General features: G+C 37.2%; 1 protein-coding gene across 4 annotated transcripts in view; it reads right to left on the bottom strand.

Annotated features, from left to right (window-relative positions):
* HERC2 (HECT and RLD domain containing E3 ubiquitin protein ligase 2) overlaps nt 1-20,736 on the bottom strand; it is a 277,180-nt gene that overhangs the window by 208,367 nt on the left and 48,077 nt on the right. For all 4 annotated transcript variants that reach the window (XM_077123972.1, XM_077123973.1, XM_077123974.1 and 1 more), the window contains exon 4: nt 9,551-9,688. In XM_077123972.1, the coding sequence (XP_076980087.1) occupies nt 9,551-9,688 (138 nt within the window). The remainder of the gene's footprint in view (nt 1-9,550; nt 9,689-20,736) is intronic.

Below are 20,736 nucleotides of genomic sequence, written 5' to 3'. Positions count from 1 at the left end.
ACGGAGAGAAAAATTCATCATTTTCATGCTCTGAAACCAAATTTAAAATAAAAACAATGTTTCAATAAAATCACCCAGCATGCATGACTCATTCTTTTACTATACTATTCATTATACTATTTTTTCTACTTTAAGGTATGTTTGAAATTTTCCATAATTAAGGGTTTTCCTTTAAGTAACTAGAAGACAATTGCATGAATGAAAATAATTCAAAGGGTACTGTATTAAGCATCCAATTAAGCAACATGTTGCCATATAGTTGAATGGAAAATAAAGTTGTCTCCCAACAATCTCTTATATACTAGCACAGCTTCCTATGTGTTGGTGAGAGCAAAGACTTGTGTTTGCGTTGCATCTCTGGCTCGTATTGGTCTGGAGATCAACATAGTCATCAGCCGCACAGCCTCAGATCCCTTGAGACAACAGCAACACCCACACTGACCTCCCAGCATCTGAACAGGCTTTTCACGGCGGGGAGGGGGGGGGGGTAGGAGTCCTAGAAGGCAGTGGAGGCACATATCTCATGGGTCCCTAGGGAGACCACAGGACTGAAGCACTCCCATCGTCCCAGCACAGGCACTACAGTGAAGAAACATATTCTCTAGTCACAGCACTCAGATGCTCAAGGAGGAACTTTGGAATAAGCCCTTGAACTATTAAAATCCCCACTAGCTGGGAGAGTTAACAGTTATAGAAAAGTAGATGAAGAACATACAACCCACTTGAACTGAGAGGACTCATGAGCCCTTGCAAACCCAAAAGCATCTCCACTGAAGACAACCCTATCAAAGACAGAGTTGTCTATACATCCCCAAGAACAACTTCTTCTTCCAGAAATCAGGTCTAGGAAAAGGTTTACCTTCCTGATGAATCAGTGCACTTTCCACTTTTAAATAATTAAAATATGTTTCCCCTGTATTATGACAACAGAGTCCAGAGATAAGCTGAAGTTCAAAGAGAGTATCTCTTTCATTAAGCATCCATTCTTCTTGAGGTTTCACTTCTGCTTGTACTGTCCCAATTCTGAGTGCCTAGGCCATCAGTAATTTAATATAGGGAACCAAGGCACTCAGACCCTTTGAAAGAAGTAGGTGAATAAACAAAGAAATAAGGTGTGCACAATTAAGAAATACAAAAGAAAATGACAATGAGAAAGGTTTATGCAGGTATACGAGAAATGAGATTACATGAGAAAAAACTGGTTTCACTCATTTATTGAGTTTTTGCTAACCTCCACTTCCAAAGGATTAGAAGCAATTTCAAATAAAATATGCAGAAAATTGGTTAGTGTAATGATAAACAAAATAAAGACTTCAGGACCAAAACAAAAAATAAATTAACCATAGTGTTTATCTGATATAATTTCATTTTAAATGTGCTTATGATCTTCCTGAAACTCAAGGTAAAATGGGAAACCTAAAAGAGGACGGCAGATTTCTAGGTGAAGAGAACAGACTGAACATATCATCCACTTCCCCCCCTGAAAAATTCCACTAAAATGAGAAGAAAAGAGTTGTATAAAGAGGTATAAAGGCACAAGTAAGAAATAATTGATAGGGAAACGAGCAGTTACATTTTGCAAAAGGTAGTAAAATGGCTCAAGGGTATCCAAGAAAAGTGACATCTAGGCCAGAGGAAAATCTGAGAGTTAATTTATATCATAAATCCCCTGAATGACATAGGCACTTACCTTACCAGGTAGTTCTCAAAGGAGGGATGAAATATGCAAAGAGGATAAAAGGAGGAGTAATGGAAAAGACTGTCTCAAAACATCAATGGAACCCAGATTCCATTCCTGCTCACCACAGCTCTACCTCTGCAAAAAATGGTAGGTTTCACCTCTGGAATGGGTCAAAGAGAAACTATCCGGACTGTGGAACATTAGGCCGAATAGGGCGTAGGAGTACTATGCTAAACAGAGGGTGAGGTGAATACATCCTCACAACACATCCTCATTTTCCATCTCTACCTGTCACCCAGAAAGTTTTTCCTAATGCTCATAGGCTAGCCTTCACCCACAAAGCAGGTGACAGGAAGTCTTCAGCAGGAAATGTGTGAATACTTCAAGTGCAAGCACCTCAAGATAGCATCAGAGATTCTATTGCCAAAATTCGATCTATATATTTAGGACTGCCATCAGCTTTCTGATTTTCCAGTGTTAATAATGAGTAAACAAACAGACCACACATCTGAGGAAAGCCTCTAAGATGAAATACAGAGACCTAAAAATCCAGTGAGAAAAGAAATTAAAAAATTAAAAATTTCCTACAGGGGTTCAACAGCAGACTGGAGAAGGTAAAGAAATAATATGAACTGGAAGATAAGACAACTGACATCATCCAGTCTGAGAAAGAAGAAACATAAATAAAACCTGAGGAACCTGTAGGACAACATCAAGCATACCCATATCCACATTGTGGAAGTCCCAGAAAGAGAAAAAAGAGAAAAAAGGGCAGAGAGAATATTCAAAGAAATAACGATTGAAAACTTCCCAAATTTAACAAAAGGCATGAATCCAAAATGGTCAACTAACTCAAAATAGGATAAATCTAAACACACCATGCCACAGCACATTGTAAATGAACTGCTGAATGCCAAAGAAAAAGACAGGATTCTGAACATCATGAAAGAAAAGCAACATGTAACACAGAAGGAAGCCTCAATAAGAATATGTTTTGATTTCTCATAAGAAACCATGGAGTCAAGAAGGCAGTAAGATAACATATTCAAAGAACTGAAAGCAAAAAACTGTCAACCAGAAAAACTGCCTTTCAAAAATGAGGGAGAGAGGGTACACGGGTGGTTCAGTGGTAGAATGCTTGCCTTCCATATGGAAGAACCAGGTTCAACTACCAGACCACACACCTAAAAAAAAAAAGAGGAGAGATTAACACATTCCTAGATAAACAAAAACTCCCAGAGAGTGCATCACCAGTAGACTAGTTCTATAAGAGATGATAAAAGGAGTTCTTCAGATTGAAAGGAAAGGACAATACATAATGAGATAAAAGCTCCATGAAGACATAAAGATCTCTGGTAAGAATAATGATATGGTGAAATATAAAAGCCAGTACTACTGTATATTTGTTTTATAACTCCACCTTATACTTCCTACAGGATATAAAAGACAAATTCACAAAACTCAATGACAAATCAGTGATCTGGGACTCATAATGTATAAATACAGACACATCTCACAGGTATTGTGGGTTCAGTTTCAGACCACAGCAAGAAAGAAAGTATCACAAAAAAGCAAGCCACACCAGTTTTTTGGTTTACCAGTGCATATAAAAGTTATGCTTACACTATACTGCAGTCCACTAAGTGTACATCAGCATTGTGTCTAAAAAACAATGTATATCTATTAATTTAAAAAAACTTTAATGCTAAAAAGGGCTAATCATCATGAGCCCTCAGCAAGTCATAATCTTTTTGCTGTTAGTGTCTTGCTTCAATGCTGATGGCTGCTGACTGATGAGGGAGTGGCCATGGCAATTTCTTAAAATAAGATAACGAAGTTTGCCACATTACCTCTTTCTTTCACAAAATATTTTTCTGTTACAATGCTGTATGATAGTATTTATCACAGAATTTCTTTCAAAATTGGAGTCAATCCTCTCAAACCCTGCTGAGTTTTATCAACTAAGTTCATGTAACATTCTAAATCCTCTCTTGTCATTTCAACGTTCCAGCATCTTCACCAAGAACAGATTCCATCTCAAGACACTACTTTGTTTATCCATAAGAAGCAACTCCTCATTTGTTAAGGTTCTATCACGAGACAATAGCAATTAAGTTCCATCTTCAGGCTGCACTCTAACTCTATTTATCTTGCCATTTCCACCACATCTGCAGTTATTTCATCCACTGAAGTCTTAAGGGTCATCTGTGAGGGTTGGAATCAACTTCTGCTAAACCCATTTATGATGACATTTTTACCTCTTCTCATGCATCATGAATGTTCTTAATGGTATATAGAATGGTGAACTTTTCCAGATTTCAATTGACTTTGCCCACATCCATTAAAGGAAACACTAGCTGTGATAACCATAGCCTTACAAAATGTATTTCTTCAATAATGAGTCTTGAAAGCCAAAATTAATCCATAATCCATATGGATCAAAAATAAATAAATACTAGGGGGAACAAATGTTAAACTAAATTTAGTGGATTAAAATACTAGTAATCAATGAAAGGGAGGGGTAAGGGGTATGGTATGTATGAATTTTTTTCTGTTTTCTTTTTATTTCTTTTTCTGAATTGATGCAAATGTTCTAAGAAATGATCATGATGATGAACATACAACTATGTGATGATATTGTGAATTACTGATTATATATGTAGAATGGAATGATCATATGGTAAGAATGTTTGTGTTTATATGTTGGTACATTTAATAAATAAAATAAATTTTAAAAAATTACACCGAATCCATTGGCTGTAAAATGGATATTGTGTTAGCAGCTGTGATGGTCAAGTTCATGTGCCACTTGGCCAGGTAATGGTGCCCAGTTGTATGGTCAAGCAAACACTGGTCTATCTGTTGCTGTGAGGACATTTCATGGACTTAAATCATAAGCATGTTGGTTGCATCCACAGCTTATTACATCTGCAGTCAGCTAAGGGGAGTGTCTTCTGCAACAGGTGATACTTAATCTAATCACCCAAAGGCTTTTAAGGAGAATTCATAAGAGACAATCTCTCTTTTCACTTAAGCCAGCCAGCCTCTCCTGGGAGTTTGTTGAGGACCTTCATTGGAGCTGCCAGCTTGTGGCCTGCCCTACAGATTTTGGACTCTTATGGTCCCACAGTTGCGTCAGACACTTTTATAAATCTCTTGTTTACTGATATATCCTGCTGGTTCTGTTTCTCTAGAGAACCCTAATATAGCAGCTATGAATAAAAAACATTAATCTCATCGTACATCTCCATCAGAGCTCTTGAGTAACCAGGTACATTATCAAAGAGCAGTAATATTTGAAAGGAATCTTTTTTTCTGAACAGGAGGTTGAAAATATTCAGTAAACCATTTTATAAACAGATGTGCTACCATCCAAGCTTTGTTGTTCCATTTATAGAGTATAGGCAAGGTCGATTTAGGGCCCTAGGATTTCTAGAATGGTAAACGAGCATTCGTTTAACTTAAAAGTTATTAACTGCATTAACTCCTAACAAGAGACAGCCTGTCCTTTCAAACTTTGAAGCTGGGCACTGACTTCTCTCTGGTTATTTCGTCTCAGTTGGCATATTTTTCCAATAGAAGGCCATTCTGCCTACACTGAAAATCTGTTGTTTACTGCAGCCACCTTCACCAATTATCTTAGCTAGAGCTTCTGGATAACTTCCTGCAGCACTTGCTGCTTCATGGTGCACTCCACTCCACGGTGTTGTGGAGATGGCTTCTTTCCTTAAACCTCATGAACCAATCTCTGCTGCTAGCTTCAAACTTTTCTTCTGCAGCTTCCTCATCACTCTCAGCTTTGATAAAACTGAAGAGTTAGGTCCTTGCTGTGGACTAGGCTTTGGATTAAGGGAATATTGTGGCTAGTTTGATCTTCTACCTCAGAACACTACATCTTTTCTCCATCTCAGCAATAAGGCTGTTCTGCTTTTTAATCATTCATGCATTCACTGCAGTAGCACTTTTCATTTCCTTCAAGAACTTTTCCTTATACTCGAAACTTTGCTAACTTTATTACCTTTTGACCTATCTTGGCTTTCAACATGCCTTGCCCCCTAAGCTTAATCATTTCTAGCTTTAAATTTAAAATGAGACATGTAGTAGTCTTCCTTTTCTAACCGAAAAGTTAGGATTTAACAAATGATTATGACTACTGAACAATGATTCAGTAATCATTATTTGTATAATTCATCATAATTATACAAATATTCCTTTTTTTCTTTCTAGTATTTTAGAGCAGAGAGATGGAAATACCTGAATTCTCTGAACTATGAAATAGCTGTCCTGATCTTCGATAATGATTGTAAAAGCCTTTGGACTATAAAAGCTGATACTCCCTTTATCTATTTTTTTTTTAACTCAGAAACTTGTAAGGGCAAATCCCCTAATGCTAATGGAGGAACGTGACTGGGCTCAGAACAAATCATTAACTGGTTTCAGCAGTTTTACTCCTTTACCATTTCTGCTTACACTTGCTATTGAAATTGTAGTGACTTCATCTCCCGTTGTTGGAATCCATAAAAACCTTGAACTCCCTAGACTCAGGGAAACAAGAATTTTTGGCAGCTAGGCCATCTGATCTGCTTCACACCAAATAATAAACTCTTTCTCTCTTTGAAACCCAGTGTCTCAGGAATTGGTCATTTCAGCTCATCAGACAAAGGCCTGTATCACTTTCACTTGAACATTTAGAGGACATTGTAGGGTTAATAATTGGCATAATTTCAATATTGTTGTGTGTCAGAGAATAGGGAGGCCCGAGGAGAAGTAGATGGGGGAGTGGCCAACGAATGGAGTAGTCAGAACACACACAAAGGCACCTTACATGGGAACGGTTTATGGAGCCTCAAAACAATTACAAAAGTATCAAAGATCCCTAATGACAGATCACCATAACAGTTATAATAATAATGATGAAGTTTGAAATACGGTGAGAATTACCAAAATGTGACACAGAGACACAAAATGAGCACAAGCTCTTGGGAAAATGGCACTGACAGACTGGCTCAAGGAAGGTTGCTACAAACCTTCAATTTGCAAATAAAAAAAAATCTGCAATGTACAATAAAGTAAAGCAAAATAAAACGAAGTATGCTTGTATAATAAATATCAGAAATTCTTCCGGCCTTTCTCTCGATCTGCATCTAGCCATATCGTATCTCCCACCAGGTAATATGAACAAAATAACCACCATATCACACACACACACTCCACCTCTTCTCCCTCCTCCCCAACCCCATCACAGACACACACACCCCACCCTCTCACCCTCCTCCCCGACCCTGCTTTTCCCAGAATATATACTTTAGAAAATGCACAAGCATAAATTTTTACTCTACTCCTTTTAGATGTATATCAATCTGTTAAAAAGTTACATAAGTCTCTTGCAAATTTTACAACTTGAGACATATTGAACATACCTTTAAGGGTATTTGGGCTAAGAGCCACCTCTTTGAAATGTAATCATCAAGGAAGACAGAACCCCTATCTCTCAGTTTGCAAGGAAGAGTAAGGAGCCTAACTTCTACTTCCTGTCATAAAGATATAAGAAATTTATTTTCCTTTGGATAAAGGCCCTTAGCAAACAGAGAAAGCCACTTTAATCATCAGATTAATTTAGGATGAACTATGTGAGACAAATGGCACTGTCAAATCCTCTTGAGAACTAGTTATCCTTTATCTTAAGAACATTACGTAGATCGTGGATCAGTGGGAGTCTCGCAGCCGCAGAAGATAGGGAAAGGCCATCAAGGAAGCCGTTTTCTGGTCCAGGCTGCTGCTTGTTGCCCTCTGAGCCTCACACACTCTCTGCTGGGCCCCTTACCTATCCCGGCACACCACCCAGCCCCCACACGCCACGGAGAAGACAGAGCTGATCCAGAAAGCAAAGCTGACTGAGCAGGGTGAGCACTATGATGACTTGGCCACCTAAATGAAAGCCATGATGGAGCAGGAGGCCAAGCTGCTCTCAGAGAGAGTAAAGTCTTCTGTCTGAAGATGAAGGGAGATTACTTCCAGTACTTTGCTGAACTGGCATGTGGTAATGATTGAAAACAAATTATAGAAATTTCCCAAGGAGCTTACCAAGAAGCATTTGATATAAGCAAGAAAGAGAAGCAGCCCACATTACCCAATCCTCCTGGGGCTAGTTTTTAACTTTTCTGTATTTTACTGTAAGATCCTTAATAACCCAGAGCTTGCCTGCTCACTGACTAAAACAGCTTTAGATGAGGCCATTAGAACTTGATACACCGAACTTGACACAAAGACAGCATCCTCACCATGCAGTTGCTTAGAGATAACCTAATGTTATGAACATGAGACAATGCAGAAGAATGTAATGCAGTAGAAGAGGCAAAAAAATCAATGCATACAGGGTGTCATCCAACTTCCCCTCAAGAAACTTTTTTACACATCTCCATTGTTATTCCACTTGGCATTCCTATAGCAAAGAAACCCATTCATGTGTACGGAACCATTGTTTACAGTCTTTTCACACTGCAGCTGTGGGAAAACTCCATTCCTTGATTTGTATTTGTCTTGCCCTTCCTGGTGTGGAGTACTGCTGCAGAAAAGTATTAATAGCTTCATTTCATATAAACATAAGTAACTTCCAAACACTTACATAAAGGACTAAAACATATATGGTACTTAAGCAATCTGAACCAATTCTGCAAGTGACTATATTTTGTACTACTGTAAAGATATGAAAATGCAGTTAATTACAATTACAGAGTATTCTACATAACTTCTTAATTTCAACATTCTCTCCCTTACTCTTCCTCAGAGATTTTCTTTCAATAAGCAACTTTTCCAAGTTCTTAATGTATTCCTTTTTAGTAGGAATTCAGGAGTATTAGAGTAAATGGAAAAGCACTTGACATTTTGGGGCTGGGAGGTCACAAATTGAAATGCCTCCTACATAATATAGTATGGAGGTCATGTATATCTGTGACAACAGGGAGCTTCCTTATTTAATCTTCCTAAGTTGACAATTTGCTTTCCTGATAAAAATTCACTTAGAATCCTGCCTTTGTAGTTCCGGTATTCATTTCACTATATAACAGAAGTAGCACACTGCTGCCAAAATACAAGCATTGCTTTTGGCAAATTAAAGTGCATGTCATTTCTTGATACACTAGAAAGGAGATATAAATTAAAGTAACAAGTCCAAGTTTAAAACTTTAGTACTTTTCCATGCAGATTTGTGCACATGTGAGAGCATATTCACATTAATGATTGTTGTTTAGAAAGTTGGACCACTACTGTGTGTTGCTAATCACTGACTGTATTCCAAAAAAAGCCTTGTGAAAATGTGATGTCCTATGTATGTAACAGCAGAGTAACATAAAATAAAATTACATTTTATAAACCAAAAAATAAAAGAACATGTATGTAATGACTTGCATTTGCATAGCTAGAAAAAGGGGTGAGATTTCTTTCTGCCTTCGCAATTTCATTAGCAGATTACCTGTGATGTGCATAACTTTCTGCGTTAACGCTTATCAATAATAAAGCTATTTTTCTTCTCTTCTACTTTTGTAGAAGTTCTCTGGATTGGCAAAAGATTTAGTCTTTAAATATATTTCCCCAATAGTAGCCAGATGGAATGTTCACTATATAATTCATGATATTTGTAAGAAAATACTCATTTATTTCTTGTATATTAAAAAATTCAAAATAAAAATTAATCTAATTTTTTTAAAAAAACCTAAACTACACAAGATAAACAGAAAACAAAGAATTAGGGCATAAGTTTTAACAATCTGGATAAAAGGAACAAATGACTGTAACAGCCATCTATGTACTCTAGAAGAAGAATACTAGACAAGCTTTCAAAAGTATCAGAATCTCAGAAGATCATAATACCTGGTTGCTTGCCCCATACCCAACTCTCCAATATCGATTTAGCCCTACATGCAGGTACAGGAGTTTCTTCTTCATCTTTTTTCTCTTTGTCATTCAGATCTTCTTTTTTTGTTCCACTTTGACTATCAACACCATCATCTGGAGAATAAAAACAAAATTTGTAAATGACTTTTTAAATTACAACCCTTAATTGGTCAGTCTTTTTGTCAATGTTCATTCCAGAAATAGAAACATCAAGTTCAGCACACATGTTGAATGTCTGATTATGAGAAAGAAAAATCATATGAAACATAATTGTAATGGGAACAGTGTAATTTATGTTGTAATGAATGGCCCAATAAATAAATATTTCTAATAATTAATAAATTATTAAATAAATATATCAATACATCATTCAATTACTTCTTTGAAACATGTGATTTCCAAAATAATATTCCATCAATTGAGTACTCCATTTCACAACTAAGAAATTTAGTCCTTGATGTTTATCTACTTGAATTTCAAATTAATTCCTTCTATCCAGTGACTCCCAGTTATAAAACCCTGCACTTATAAAACCCCTCTGAGCTCTCTTCTCCTGAGGTTCCCTGCCACAATGACTGTGCCATAGGCCAGACATTCTCTCCCCAAAGAGTTTGAAAGTTATCCCCTTTCCCAGCTTCTCCTCTAGTAGCTCCCCTGTGCCAACTTTTGAAAGTTTCCCACTGAGAGGGCTTGCTCCTTTCACTGCAAGCCTGCACTGCCCTGACTCGACCCCAAAATAAGTTATGTGTTACTGCCATCTACTGGTCAAATATTTCTCTTGGTCAACTCAATTCCTCAAATATAAATTCACTACAATCCCGTACTCCATCGCCAGATGAGAATCACAGTTACACAGGGCAACTACCACTGACAAGAATTCAGGGTGTAATTCAATAGTTTTGGGACACAAAAGAAAAGCTGAAAGCCATGACTTTAGGCTGCTGACACTTTAAAATTTCAGTCAAAGAGCTTCTGCCATGAAACTTCATACCTAGCAAAGTAATGAGATTAGAGAACTAACCTTAACCTTGAAGTTTAAACACATCCTATCAAATCAGGCTCTTTACTAAATTCATTATTTTCAAAATGACAAAATTAGAAATATACATCTAAATCTGTGAAAGAGAATATGTTGTATTCAGACGACAAATCCTGGAGGTGAGAGAGTACTTCTTAAATAAAACAAACCGCAATGTTTTTAGTAGATCTGAATTGTAGAATCAGTTACATCAAAATTAAGGATTTCTATTCAAACAAGAACACCATACACAAAGTTAATTTAAAAATGAATATCTGTAATCTCTAAAATCAAAAAGAGACTAACACCTATTTAAGAAACTGCTGCATTCTATAAGAAATGTTCAACAGAAAAACAGGATATCATTAGAAGAACCCAAATGAATGAAGAGATAATCAAAGTCATGCTTAGAAAAACATGAAAGCTAGGAAGTATTAAAATGCTGGAATATAAGCTCTAAGAGATGATTTTCCCTCCCTTTTAAGCTGATTTTGTTCACTGGTAAACCCAAATGCCTAGAATAATATCTGCCATGTAGCAAGCTCTCAATAATTTGGTCCATAAATAAATAATGCCAAATGTCAGTAGAAATGTGGGACTAGAGGCACATTACTTCAGGCACTGCTGGTAGGAAGACAGACTGCACAGGGAGACTAGATAGCAATCTTAGTGGGATGGAATTACAGGAAAGATCCAGCAAACTCCTCCAAGGGCACTGCCTCTTAGAACTTTTGCTCAGGCTCACAAGGGAATCTCTTCAGGGATGTCCATGATGATTAGGAAGATGAGGAAATAGAATGTGGAGGAGAGAAACCAGCATTGGAAAGCACCATGTACTAACTTTAAAAAACACAGTGATGAATAACAAAGTGTTACTGGACAAAGGCAGTGAATTCTTTTGCCCTTGCACCCAAATGACCAATTCCTGAGATAATGCAGTTTCAAACAGAGAAAAAGTTTATTGCTAGGGGTGAAACACAAGATCAGAAGGCCTATCAGCCCCAAAATCTACCTCCCTAAACTGCAGTAATTCTGTCAGTTTTGTAGCATTAAACAATGGGCAGGTTTTAAGATAATGAGCACAGTGGCCCCAAATGAAGTAATTAAGGGTGATTTAATCATTGAGCATACACAGATTGATTGCATGTTTAGCCACAGAACCTATGTAATAAAATGGCAGCCTTCATATGATGATGGGCTTGATTTTATTTTTTTTAATATGGGCAGGCACCAGGAATGATTTTTAGTACTATAATGAGGTACAAGTGACTTATATGCTAAAGTCTCAACAACTATGCATGTCAGGTGGGCCCAAATTGGTTAGGTCCAGTTTCAAATATCAAGATCACTTTGGAATTGGGTTAGTTCTGGGCTGACCCAGGACTCTTCAATAATAAACATTAGGGGCTGTCTTTAGTGATCAAGTTGAAAAACTGAATAAATGAGTACAAGGGAAGGTCAGTCAGAAGGTTTTTATAATCACAAGGGTACAAGATAAAGGTTATACAATCATTATGAGAGCTCAAGGCAGCTGGTTTAATATTCAAAGATTTCAGGCATTTCCCTCTGTCCACTCTAATATACCAGAAAGTAAAAAGGAATATCTATATCATAATTCAGTAATCAAAATCATCCCTTAAATCCTAACTTCTTGGTTACAAAAGGGAACAAACTATGGTCTATGAAACCTTCCATTTATATAATTAAAATGCATGTGCACTGAACCATACTATGTCTTACAATTATATAAAAACAAAGGATTCATAAATACACAAAAATGAAAAAAAAATTAAAGAGAGGCCTTAGAAATGGTATGCCAGGAACTGAGGAGTATAATTAATGGGACTCTTCCTAACTGGGGCCTAAGGTAGGCCCTGGTCACCTTCACATGGCCCCATTCCTTCACCCGCCTGTCACTATTACTCTTAGCAGTACCTCTCTTGTTTACAGAAATAGCCAACAAGACTCTGGGCATTAACTGTAGATGGTTGCTGGAATGTACACTTATTATACACATTATAAATGTAAAACCATACAGTGTACTTAAGCACTACAGATTTGCTTAATTAAGTCACAAAAATAATTCATGCTTAGAATCAGGTTCATAACCCTCACTGTTCATCAGAAGCATTGAGTGAAGAGGATATACACATACACACACACACACACACACACACGTGCACACCATGTTTTCAGTTCCAAGCCTAAGTTCCTTCCTTTGAAATTCTATTCAGTTAGTCTGGAATAGTTATGGATTGAATCATAGCTCTCAAAAAGATAATGGTCAAGTCCTAAAACCTAGTCTGATGAATGTGGTACCCTTTGGAAATAGGATCTTTGAAGATGTTAGCCACAATGAGGCCACACTGAATTAGGGTAGACCTAATCAAATATGGCTGGCATCTTTTTAAGGACAGGAAATATGGGCACAGACAGAGAGAAAGAGACCCAAAACAAAGGTTTACTTTTGCCACAGCCAAAAAAAAAAGAATTCTATTATTTGCCAACAAGTCACTGCTAGAACCCTATAGAATTCAGAGGAATTAAGGCCCTGATGACACCTTGATTCAGACTTCTAGCCTTCAGGACTATGAGATAATAGATTTCCATTGTTTTAAGCCACTCAGTTTGTGGTACTTTGTTATGGGTGCCCTTAAGACATGGTTGTGGATTCAGCAACAAAATTTTTATGTTCCCAGTGTAGCCAAGCTTAAGGGCCACTGCTTTATAAGATAAACTTGTATTAAGTCAACGCAAATACAAATGACCAAACTGCAATGACAGTTTTAGATTCAGCCTTAATGGTAACAAATTAAGTCCATGCACATGTAAATAATGTTTAAAACAAAACAAGAAAGACATATGAAAGAAAAAAAATTTGGCACTCTCTGTGTTTTGTACACATTACTTACTTTTTGCTAAAAACTGAATAATGAAATTAATGCTGAGTTTTATGATCAAGAAAGGGAGTCTAATTTTTTATTTTTGCACAAGTATGAAAACAAGTGTATTAAAGTAGAACACTGACTTTCAGAACCTGGCTCGTTATAAGCTACAGACATAAGGTAAGTTCCTTAGCCTCTCTGAGCCTCAGTTCATCATCAGTGAAACCTCAGAATCCCACCACCAGCCTATTAAGGGAGAGTCAGATATCAGTGTCTGTGTGCCACAATCAGCCCTGAGCTCTTCATGCAATACCTCATTTGCTTCAAACCACAACCGAGGAAGGAGGGTGCTCAAATGATTCCCACTTTATACTCCAACAAACTGACTCACAACGAAGTTACCTGCTTAGGATCAGAGAGCAAAAAGTAGAAGAGCCCTAACTTAAATCCATATTATTAACCAAAACTGCATATTGGGTGAATAAATATGAAGGCATGGCATAAGTCACAAGTTACTATATAAACAAAAGCTATCTTCTTTGTCTTTTTTTCCCCACCCTTTTTTTAATTAAAAAAGCCTTTTTTTATTAGAGAAATTGTGAGTTTATAGAACAATCATGCATAAAATATAGGATTCCCATATAACACCCACCACCAACACTTGCATTGGTGTTTGCATACTTCTGAGGTCTCCATAGTCTTAAATGTGAGAAGAACAAAGTTCAGATACAGGTAACTAGCAACATCACAGTGCAACTGAAACTTAAAATCTGTCTTCTTCGAGAAATGTTAAAAGGAAAAAGCATTAAACCAAGCAAAAATATTATGAGCAGTCTTGACAGTATATTCACTTTGCGTTTTTCAAATAGGCTTTCTACACGGAACTGAGAAATGACAAAGAACCAAAAGACTTAAAAAATAATTGTGGTGGTTTGAAACTGTAGGTACTCCAGAAAAGCATGTTCTTAATGTTAATCCATTCCTGTGGGTGTAGACCCATTCTAAGTAGGATCTTTTGATGAGGCTATTTCAGTTCAAGTGTGACTTACCTAATTCATAATGGGTCTTAACCCTCTTACTGGAGTTCTTTGTAAACAGGATCAATATAGAGAGAGAGGAAATACCACGGAATCAAGAAGATAAAAGCAACAAAACCATGAAGAGAAGGGAGAGACCGGCAGGCACCACCATGTACCTTGCCATGTGGCAGAGGAGCCAACACTTGCCAGCAGCCTGTTTTAGGGAAGAAAGCATCACCTCGATGATGCCTTGATCTGGGCATTCTCACAGCCTCAAAACTGTAAGACTGTAAGCTAACAAATTCCCATTGTTAAAGCCAATCCATTTTAGGGTATCTGCTTTCAGCACCTAGGAAACTAAGACAAATAATTCATTTTTTTACAATTGATAGAAATATAGTAGGGAATGAACATTTTCTAAAAGTATTTTAGTTGTAATTGATTACAGAAAAGAAACTATTAAAAGCCATAATATATAGGATAATTCCTACAGACATGAAAGGCTCAAGAGCACAGCCCCCAGAGCTCCTAGCCAACTCTAAAAAAAGGCCAAACTTCCTTACAAACTAGTTTAGGAATCCTCTGTTTCATGTAAATAGTTTCAAAGTGCTTCAAAGTTGGACAAATCCCGAGAAATATTATCTCTCTCTACTGCTATTCAGTCCTGGACTCAAACTTCTAGCCAGAAATAAGGCAAGAAAAAGAAATAAAAGACATCTATTTTGGAAAGAAAGAAATAAAGCTGTCCTTATTCTCAGATGACAATATCATTTTTATAAAATCCAATGGAATCTATTTTTTTAAAGCTGCTATAATTTATAAGGCAGTCTAGAAAGGTTGCAGAATATAAGATCAATATACAAAAACCTATCTTATTTGTATATGCTAGTAATAAACATTTGGAAACTGAAAATTTTTAAACAAATCACAATTTAAACAAAAATATGAAATACTTAGGGATAAATCTGACAGAAGAGGCACAAGACCTATACGTTAAAAACCACAAACCATGCTTAGAAAAATTAAAGAACTAAATAAATGTAGAGATACAATTTGTTCATGGGTTGCAACAATCAACATTAAGATGTCAATTCTCTCTGAACTAATCTACAGATTCAATGCAATCCCAATCAAAATTCCCAGCAGGCTTTTTATAAAATTTGACAAGCTTATTCTAAAATTAGGAAGATCTTGCCTCAGTAGTAGGGAATAATTATCCCTAGACTGAGCACTGCTTTGTACATACCTAAAAAATCATAAAAGCAAGAACAAAAGTGATCATATTGTTTTCAAGTAGCTTAACTACATTCCAGAAAAAAAGCTCAAGAAGACTTACAGGAATACAAAACATCCAGCACCTAAAAGGGTAAAACTCACATGGCTAGCATCCAATCAAAGAGGCAGAAAAACACAACACTTAATGATAATAATCAATGACTTAAAACTGACCAAGAACTGACAGAGAGGTTATTACCTTAACGTAGAAATTACTAATATTCAGCAGTGCAGTTTGAAAATACAACCCTAAAGACTAAATTCAATTAAGCATAATTACTTAGTGCATACTATGGACAAGGTACTTTTCTAAATCAAAGAACACAAGCCTAAAAAATAAGACGTGGTCCTGCCGTCAATGAATTCATCATATATTAAGCTGCTAAACAGGTAAATTGTGGTGACAAGTACAACTACACAGGTATGTACAGGAGCAGTTTCATAAAGGGGATGTTCAAAATGGCTCAACTTGGGTCTAAAGAGAAGCAAAGAAAGGAAATAGCATTTACAAAGACATGGAACCATGAAGTACAAATTGCGTTGCGGTGTCTACAACTTGGCTCCTTCAGGCAAGAGTGGGAGACGGGCAAGATAAAAATAAGCCTGTTTCCAGGGACGAGTCCAGCCCTGGTACTGTGGGATCAACAATTCCATCCTGACCAAAAGGGGGAAAAGAAGTGTAACTAATAAAATATCAGTGGCCGAGAAGTTCAAAGAGAGTCAAGAGGCTACGCTGGAGGTCACTCTTACGCAAGCTTCAGTTAGACATTGCTATCTATCATAATTTCCCAAACCCCAAACAAAACCACTCCAGCCCATCCTAAAGAACACCTAGGGCAAAAGATTCTACAAAAGTTCATGCACTAGGGTAACTTTCCAGAAACCTACAACCTCCAGATGGGTCTCTGGACCAGACAAATCCTGAAACCTAGAGGGCTGGGCCTCTCCAGAACTTCAGATCTCCCTACCCCACACTATTGACAGCCTCTTCCAACATAAAAAAGTTAGAATGGCCATGGCCCAAATACCCCTAAAGAGTGGGACAGAAAGATCAAAGTTGATGATTGAGTTATACAGGTAGGGTTTAAATAAATGAATATGATTGCTGAATGATTATACTGATATTTCTTTTAGTTTCCATTATCTTAGAGCAGCTAGAAGTAAAAACCTAATATTGTGGAATTGTAACCTATACCAAACTCTGAAATCTGTTCTACAACTAATTGTTGTGGTGTGCCTTGAAATTTATTGCTTTTTTTTTTTGTATATTCGTTATTTTTGGCATATACAAAAAGGAAAAGAAGAGTTGATTGTGATGATTGAAAAAAATATTTATTCCTTCTAGCCTCATATGTTCTGGAGCAGTTAGAATGGAAAATCTGAGAGGACAGTATGGTTTCCCATGACAAACTCTGAGATCTGTCCTGTAACTACTAGTTGAAGAATGCTTTGAAAACTACTTTTTTTTCCTTTCTTTGTTTTGTATATATGTTATATTATACAATAAAAACTTTTAAAAAAATGTTTTTAAATGAGGGCAGTTTAAAATATCCACAGATAAACCAAAAAAAAAAAGAGAGAGAAAGAGAGAGACCTACCCTACAAGAAGTTTTAAGGGAAGTTCTGCAGGCTGAAATAAAAACACAGGAGTGAGAGGTCTGTAGGAGAGTGTAGAAATGAAGATTATAAGTAAGGATAACTAAAAGGGTAAAAAGAGAGAAACAAATATGTTCTGACATATGAAAGTCAAAGGATAAAATGCTTGAAGTAAGTACTACCTTCACAATAATAACCTTGAATAATTAATGGATTAAACTGCCTAATCAAAAGACAAGATTGGCAGAACAGATTTAAAAATATATGAGCATCTATATGCTTTCTACAGGGCACGCATCTGGCAGTTTAGTGAGGTGTAGAATTTAGTTCATCCTGGAGGGCACCTAGTAGATAGCCAGAATCTGTATGGAACAACTGTTCGGGATACTTCAGTGACTTGGCACACATTGTATACCAGCCTGGAACAGGAGGAACAGCGAGATCCCACACAGAAACTGTAAGTCTCCCAGGTCATGGAGGCTGGTGCCCTTTCCCCACAGGAAGGGCAGACTGCTTCAGTGAGGCAAAAATAAGCAGACTCTACAAAGAGGAAAGAAGGTAGCTCAAACAAGCTTCAATTGCAAAATTGATTAACAAATTAAGACAGCTGGAAACAAGCTCAGAGCACAGATAAGTCAAGCTCAGAGTAAGCACAAAAGAAACCAGAAGTTTCCCCTAACAGAGAGAGGGTGGGGCTGATGGGGAAAAAAAAGAGGCTTTTTGAGTTGAACAAGCACAAAATACAGGAAAAGAGCTGGATCCCAAGAAAAGGGGGCGTATAAAGCCAGATACCAACTCCAGGTCTTGACTGGCAAATCCAGGGAGCTGGGGGCTGGCTCTGAAAGAATATATTTATTTTTAATATCTTAACAGCTCATTAGATAGAACTGCAGGCATTCTTCAGCACTGCCCCCAGGCAAGAGTGAATTAAGGCATGCCTAAGTGACAGTAACTAGTCAAGTGAAAGGGATAATTCCCTAAGGGACATACCTTTAAAGTAGTTTCTACTGGGAACAAGGAAAGGTAGTTCAACCAAGCTCCAACTATGATTTTAATCCCAACAGAGAGGAGATGGAGCTGACAAAAAATTAAAAAACTGAAATAGATAAAAAAGAATAAAGATGGAGGACTTTTGAGTAGAACAAGTTCAGAGGAGTGGAAACTTGCCTACCAAAGGCTGACTATGAAAACCAATTTCCTTTATTCCATTATTTTATATTATTTTATTTTACCTTATTCCAAGTAGTTCATTAGAGAAAGCTCTAGGCATGCTGAATTGTCAGCAAGACCCAGGAAAGAGCTGAATTAAGACAGGTCTGAGAAAACTCATGAGTTAATTGGGGGAGATAATTCCCTAAATGGTGTATCTTCCCCAAGAAAAGGGGGGTGGGGCTCAACTCAAGTGGGAGCCCTCCTTCTGGAAATTCAGTCCCCAAGAGATGGAAAACAAAGCAACCTAAGCCTACCCTCTACCTCAGCCTATGTCTCAACCCCGTCCAGAAGGGGCTGCTGAGAATTAAAGGCACCACACAACTTTAGACTGGTGGGAAGCTGTGGGCTGTCAAGTACCACCTGCTGGGCATGTTAGGAAAAGAAAAGAGTCTAGAGGCGACAGCAAAGTCTAACAACCTGCTGGGTCTCACCCCCAAGGAAACTTGATAGTGATTACACCCTCCTCCTCAGACATGGATCTGTCTGATCTGGGAAAATCTCAATGCAGTGGATGGTATCTGAGGAGACCCTCCTCAGAAATGAGTTCCATATAAGCTGGGCAAGAACCAGAAAACAGAGCTGAAAAATTCTGGTCAATTAAACAAAAAATGTGATAGGTCTGGAATAAGGTGAACTGAATTCCAAAGAACAGATAGAGAACAAAGCCAACAAACAAGAAAAACCTACCGTGAAAAAATTAAATTTAGCTCTCAAACAAGGTGGTGCAGGAAAGGGCTGCAGAATAACTCAACCCAGCATGCCTCAAACAAAACAGATCGAAACAGACCTACTCCACAAAACTTATTAATCAGACTGTCAAATATCAAAGACAAAGAGAATTCTGAAAACAGCAAGAGAAAAGGAATCCATCACATACAAGGAAAGCCAAATAAGACTATGTGCAGATTACTCAGCACAAACCATGATTGCAAGAAGGTCGTGGTATGATATATTTGAGATTCTGAGAGAGAAAAAGTACCAACCAATAATTCTACACCCGGCAAAACTGAGAGGTAGTTTTTTTTGTTTTTGTTTTTTTAATGAGAGGGAGTTTCAAATATTTTCAGAGAAACAGTCACTAAGAGAGTTTGGAATAAGACCAGATCTACAAGAAATACTAAAGGGAGCACTATAGACAGATAGGAGAGAGGAATCTGGAGAAGAGTGTAGAAATAAAGACTATCATTAAAGGTGAAAAGAGGAAAAAAATTAGATATATAAAATCCAGAACACAAAACGATAGACAAAAGTACTGTCTTTAAAGTAGTAACATTAAATTTTAATGTATTATACTCCAAAAAAAAAAACACAGACTGGCAGAATGGTTTAAAAAAACAGGACCCATCTATATGCTGCCTACAAGCCAACTCACTTTAGACCCAAGGATAAAAAGAGATTGAAAGTGAGAAGCTGGAAAATATATTTCACACAAAGAACAACCAGAAACAAACAGAGGCAGCTATATTAATATCTGACAAATTAGCCTTCAAATATAAAACAATCTAAAGAGACAAAGGGACTATGCAGTGGAGCAGAGTGGGCGATGCATGGTGGGACAGGGAGCAGTGCAGAGCACGGCCGCAGCAACTGCCCACTGCTGCCACCATGGGCTCCTAGCAGAGTGTCAAGCTCGCAGTTGGGGGCACTGAAAGCTACCTCCCACATCTTGCAGGTTCAAGAAAATTCACGAGAACACAGACCTGGACTGGTGCTGGTCTTAGATTTTATTGTTCTTGTTCTTTTATTTTTATTGTTTCTATTAATGGTTCAAGATTAAAGACAATTACAGATTTCTATTAATGGATCAAGATTAAATAAATGCAATAATACTCTTAAGGACCTACTGAAAGCAAATGTTGAAAAACCTGTAAAAATGCTTATCCACAGTAGTAATACTCTGGAGCTACAAGAGACATCCGTCACACCAAGTAACATGTTCCATGGCCAGGGCTTGTTGGGAGTGAGTATTGGATGGGGCAAATGGAAACATTTGGCATGTGTTGGAAATGGAATCAAATTCCCCTACAGCACTAGCAGGTCTCAGATTTCATAGTGATTAAGACATCAAAATGCTTTCAATGCTTCTAATTTTAAAACTGTAACTCATATTTCTACCTTTTATAGATTTTAATCTAACGTTGGATACACTTTCTTCAT

The sequence above is a fragment of the Tamandua tetradactyla genome, chromosome 12 (assembly GCF_023851605.1).
Source record: "Tamandua tetradactyla isolate mTamTet1 chromosome 12, mTamTet1.pri, whole genome shotgun sequence".
NCBI classification, from domain to species: Eukaryota; Metazoa; Chordata; class Mammalia; order Pilosa; family Myrmecophagidae; genus Tamandua; species Tamandua tetradactyla.
Note: the sequence above shows the minus strand (reverse complement) of the source record. Positions and strands in the feature narration are given on the sequence as shown.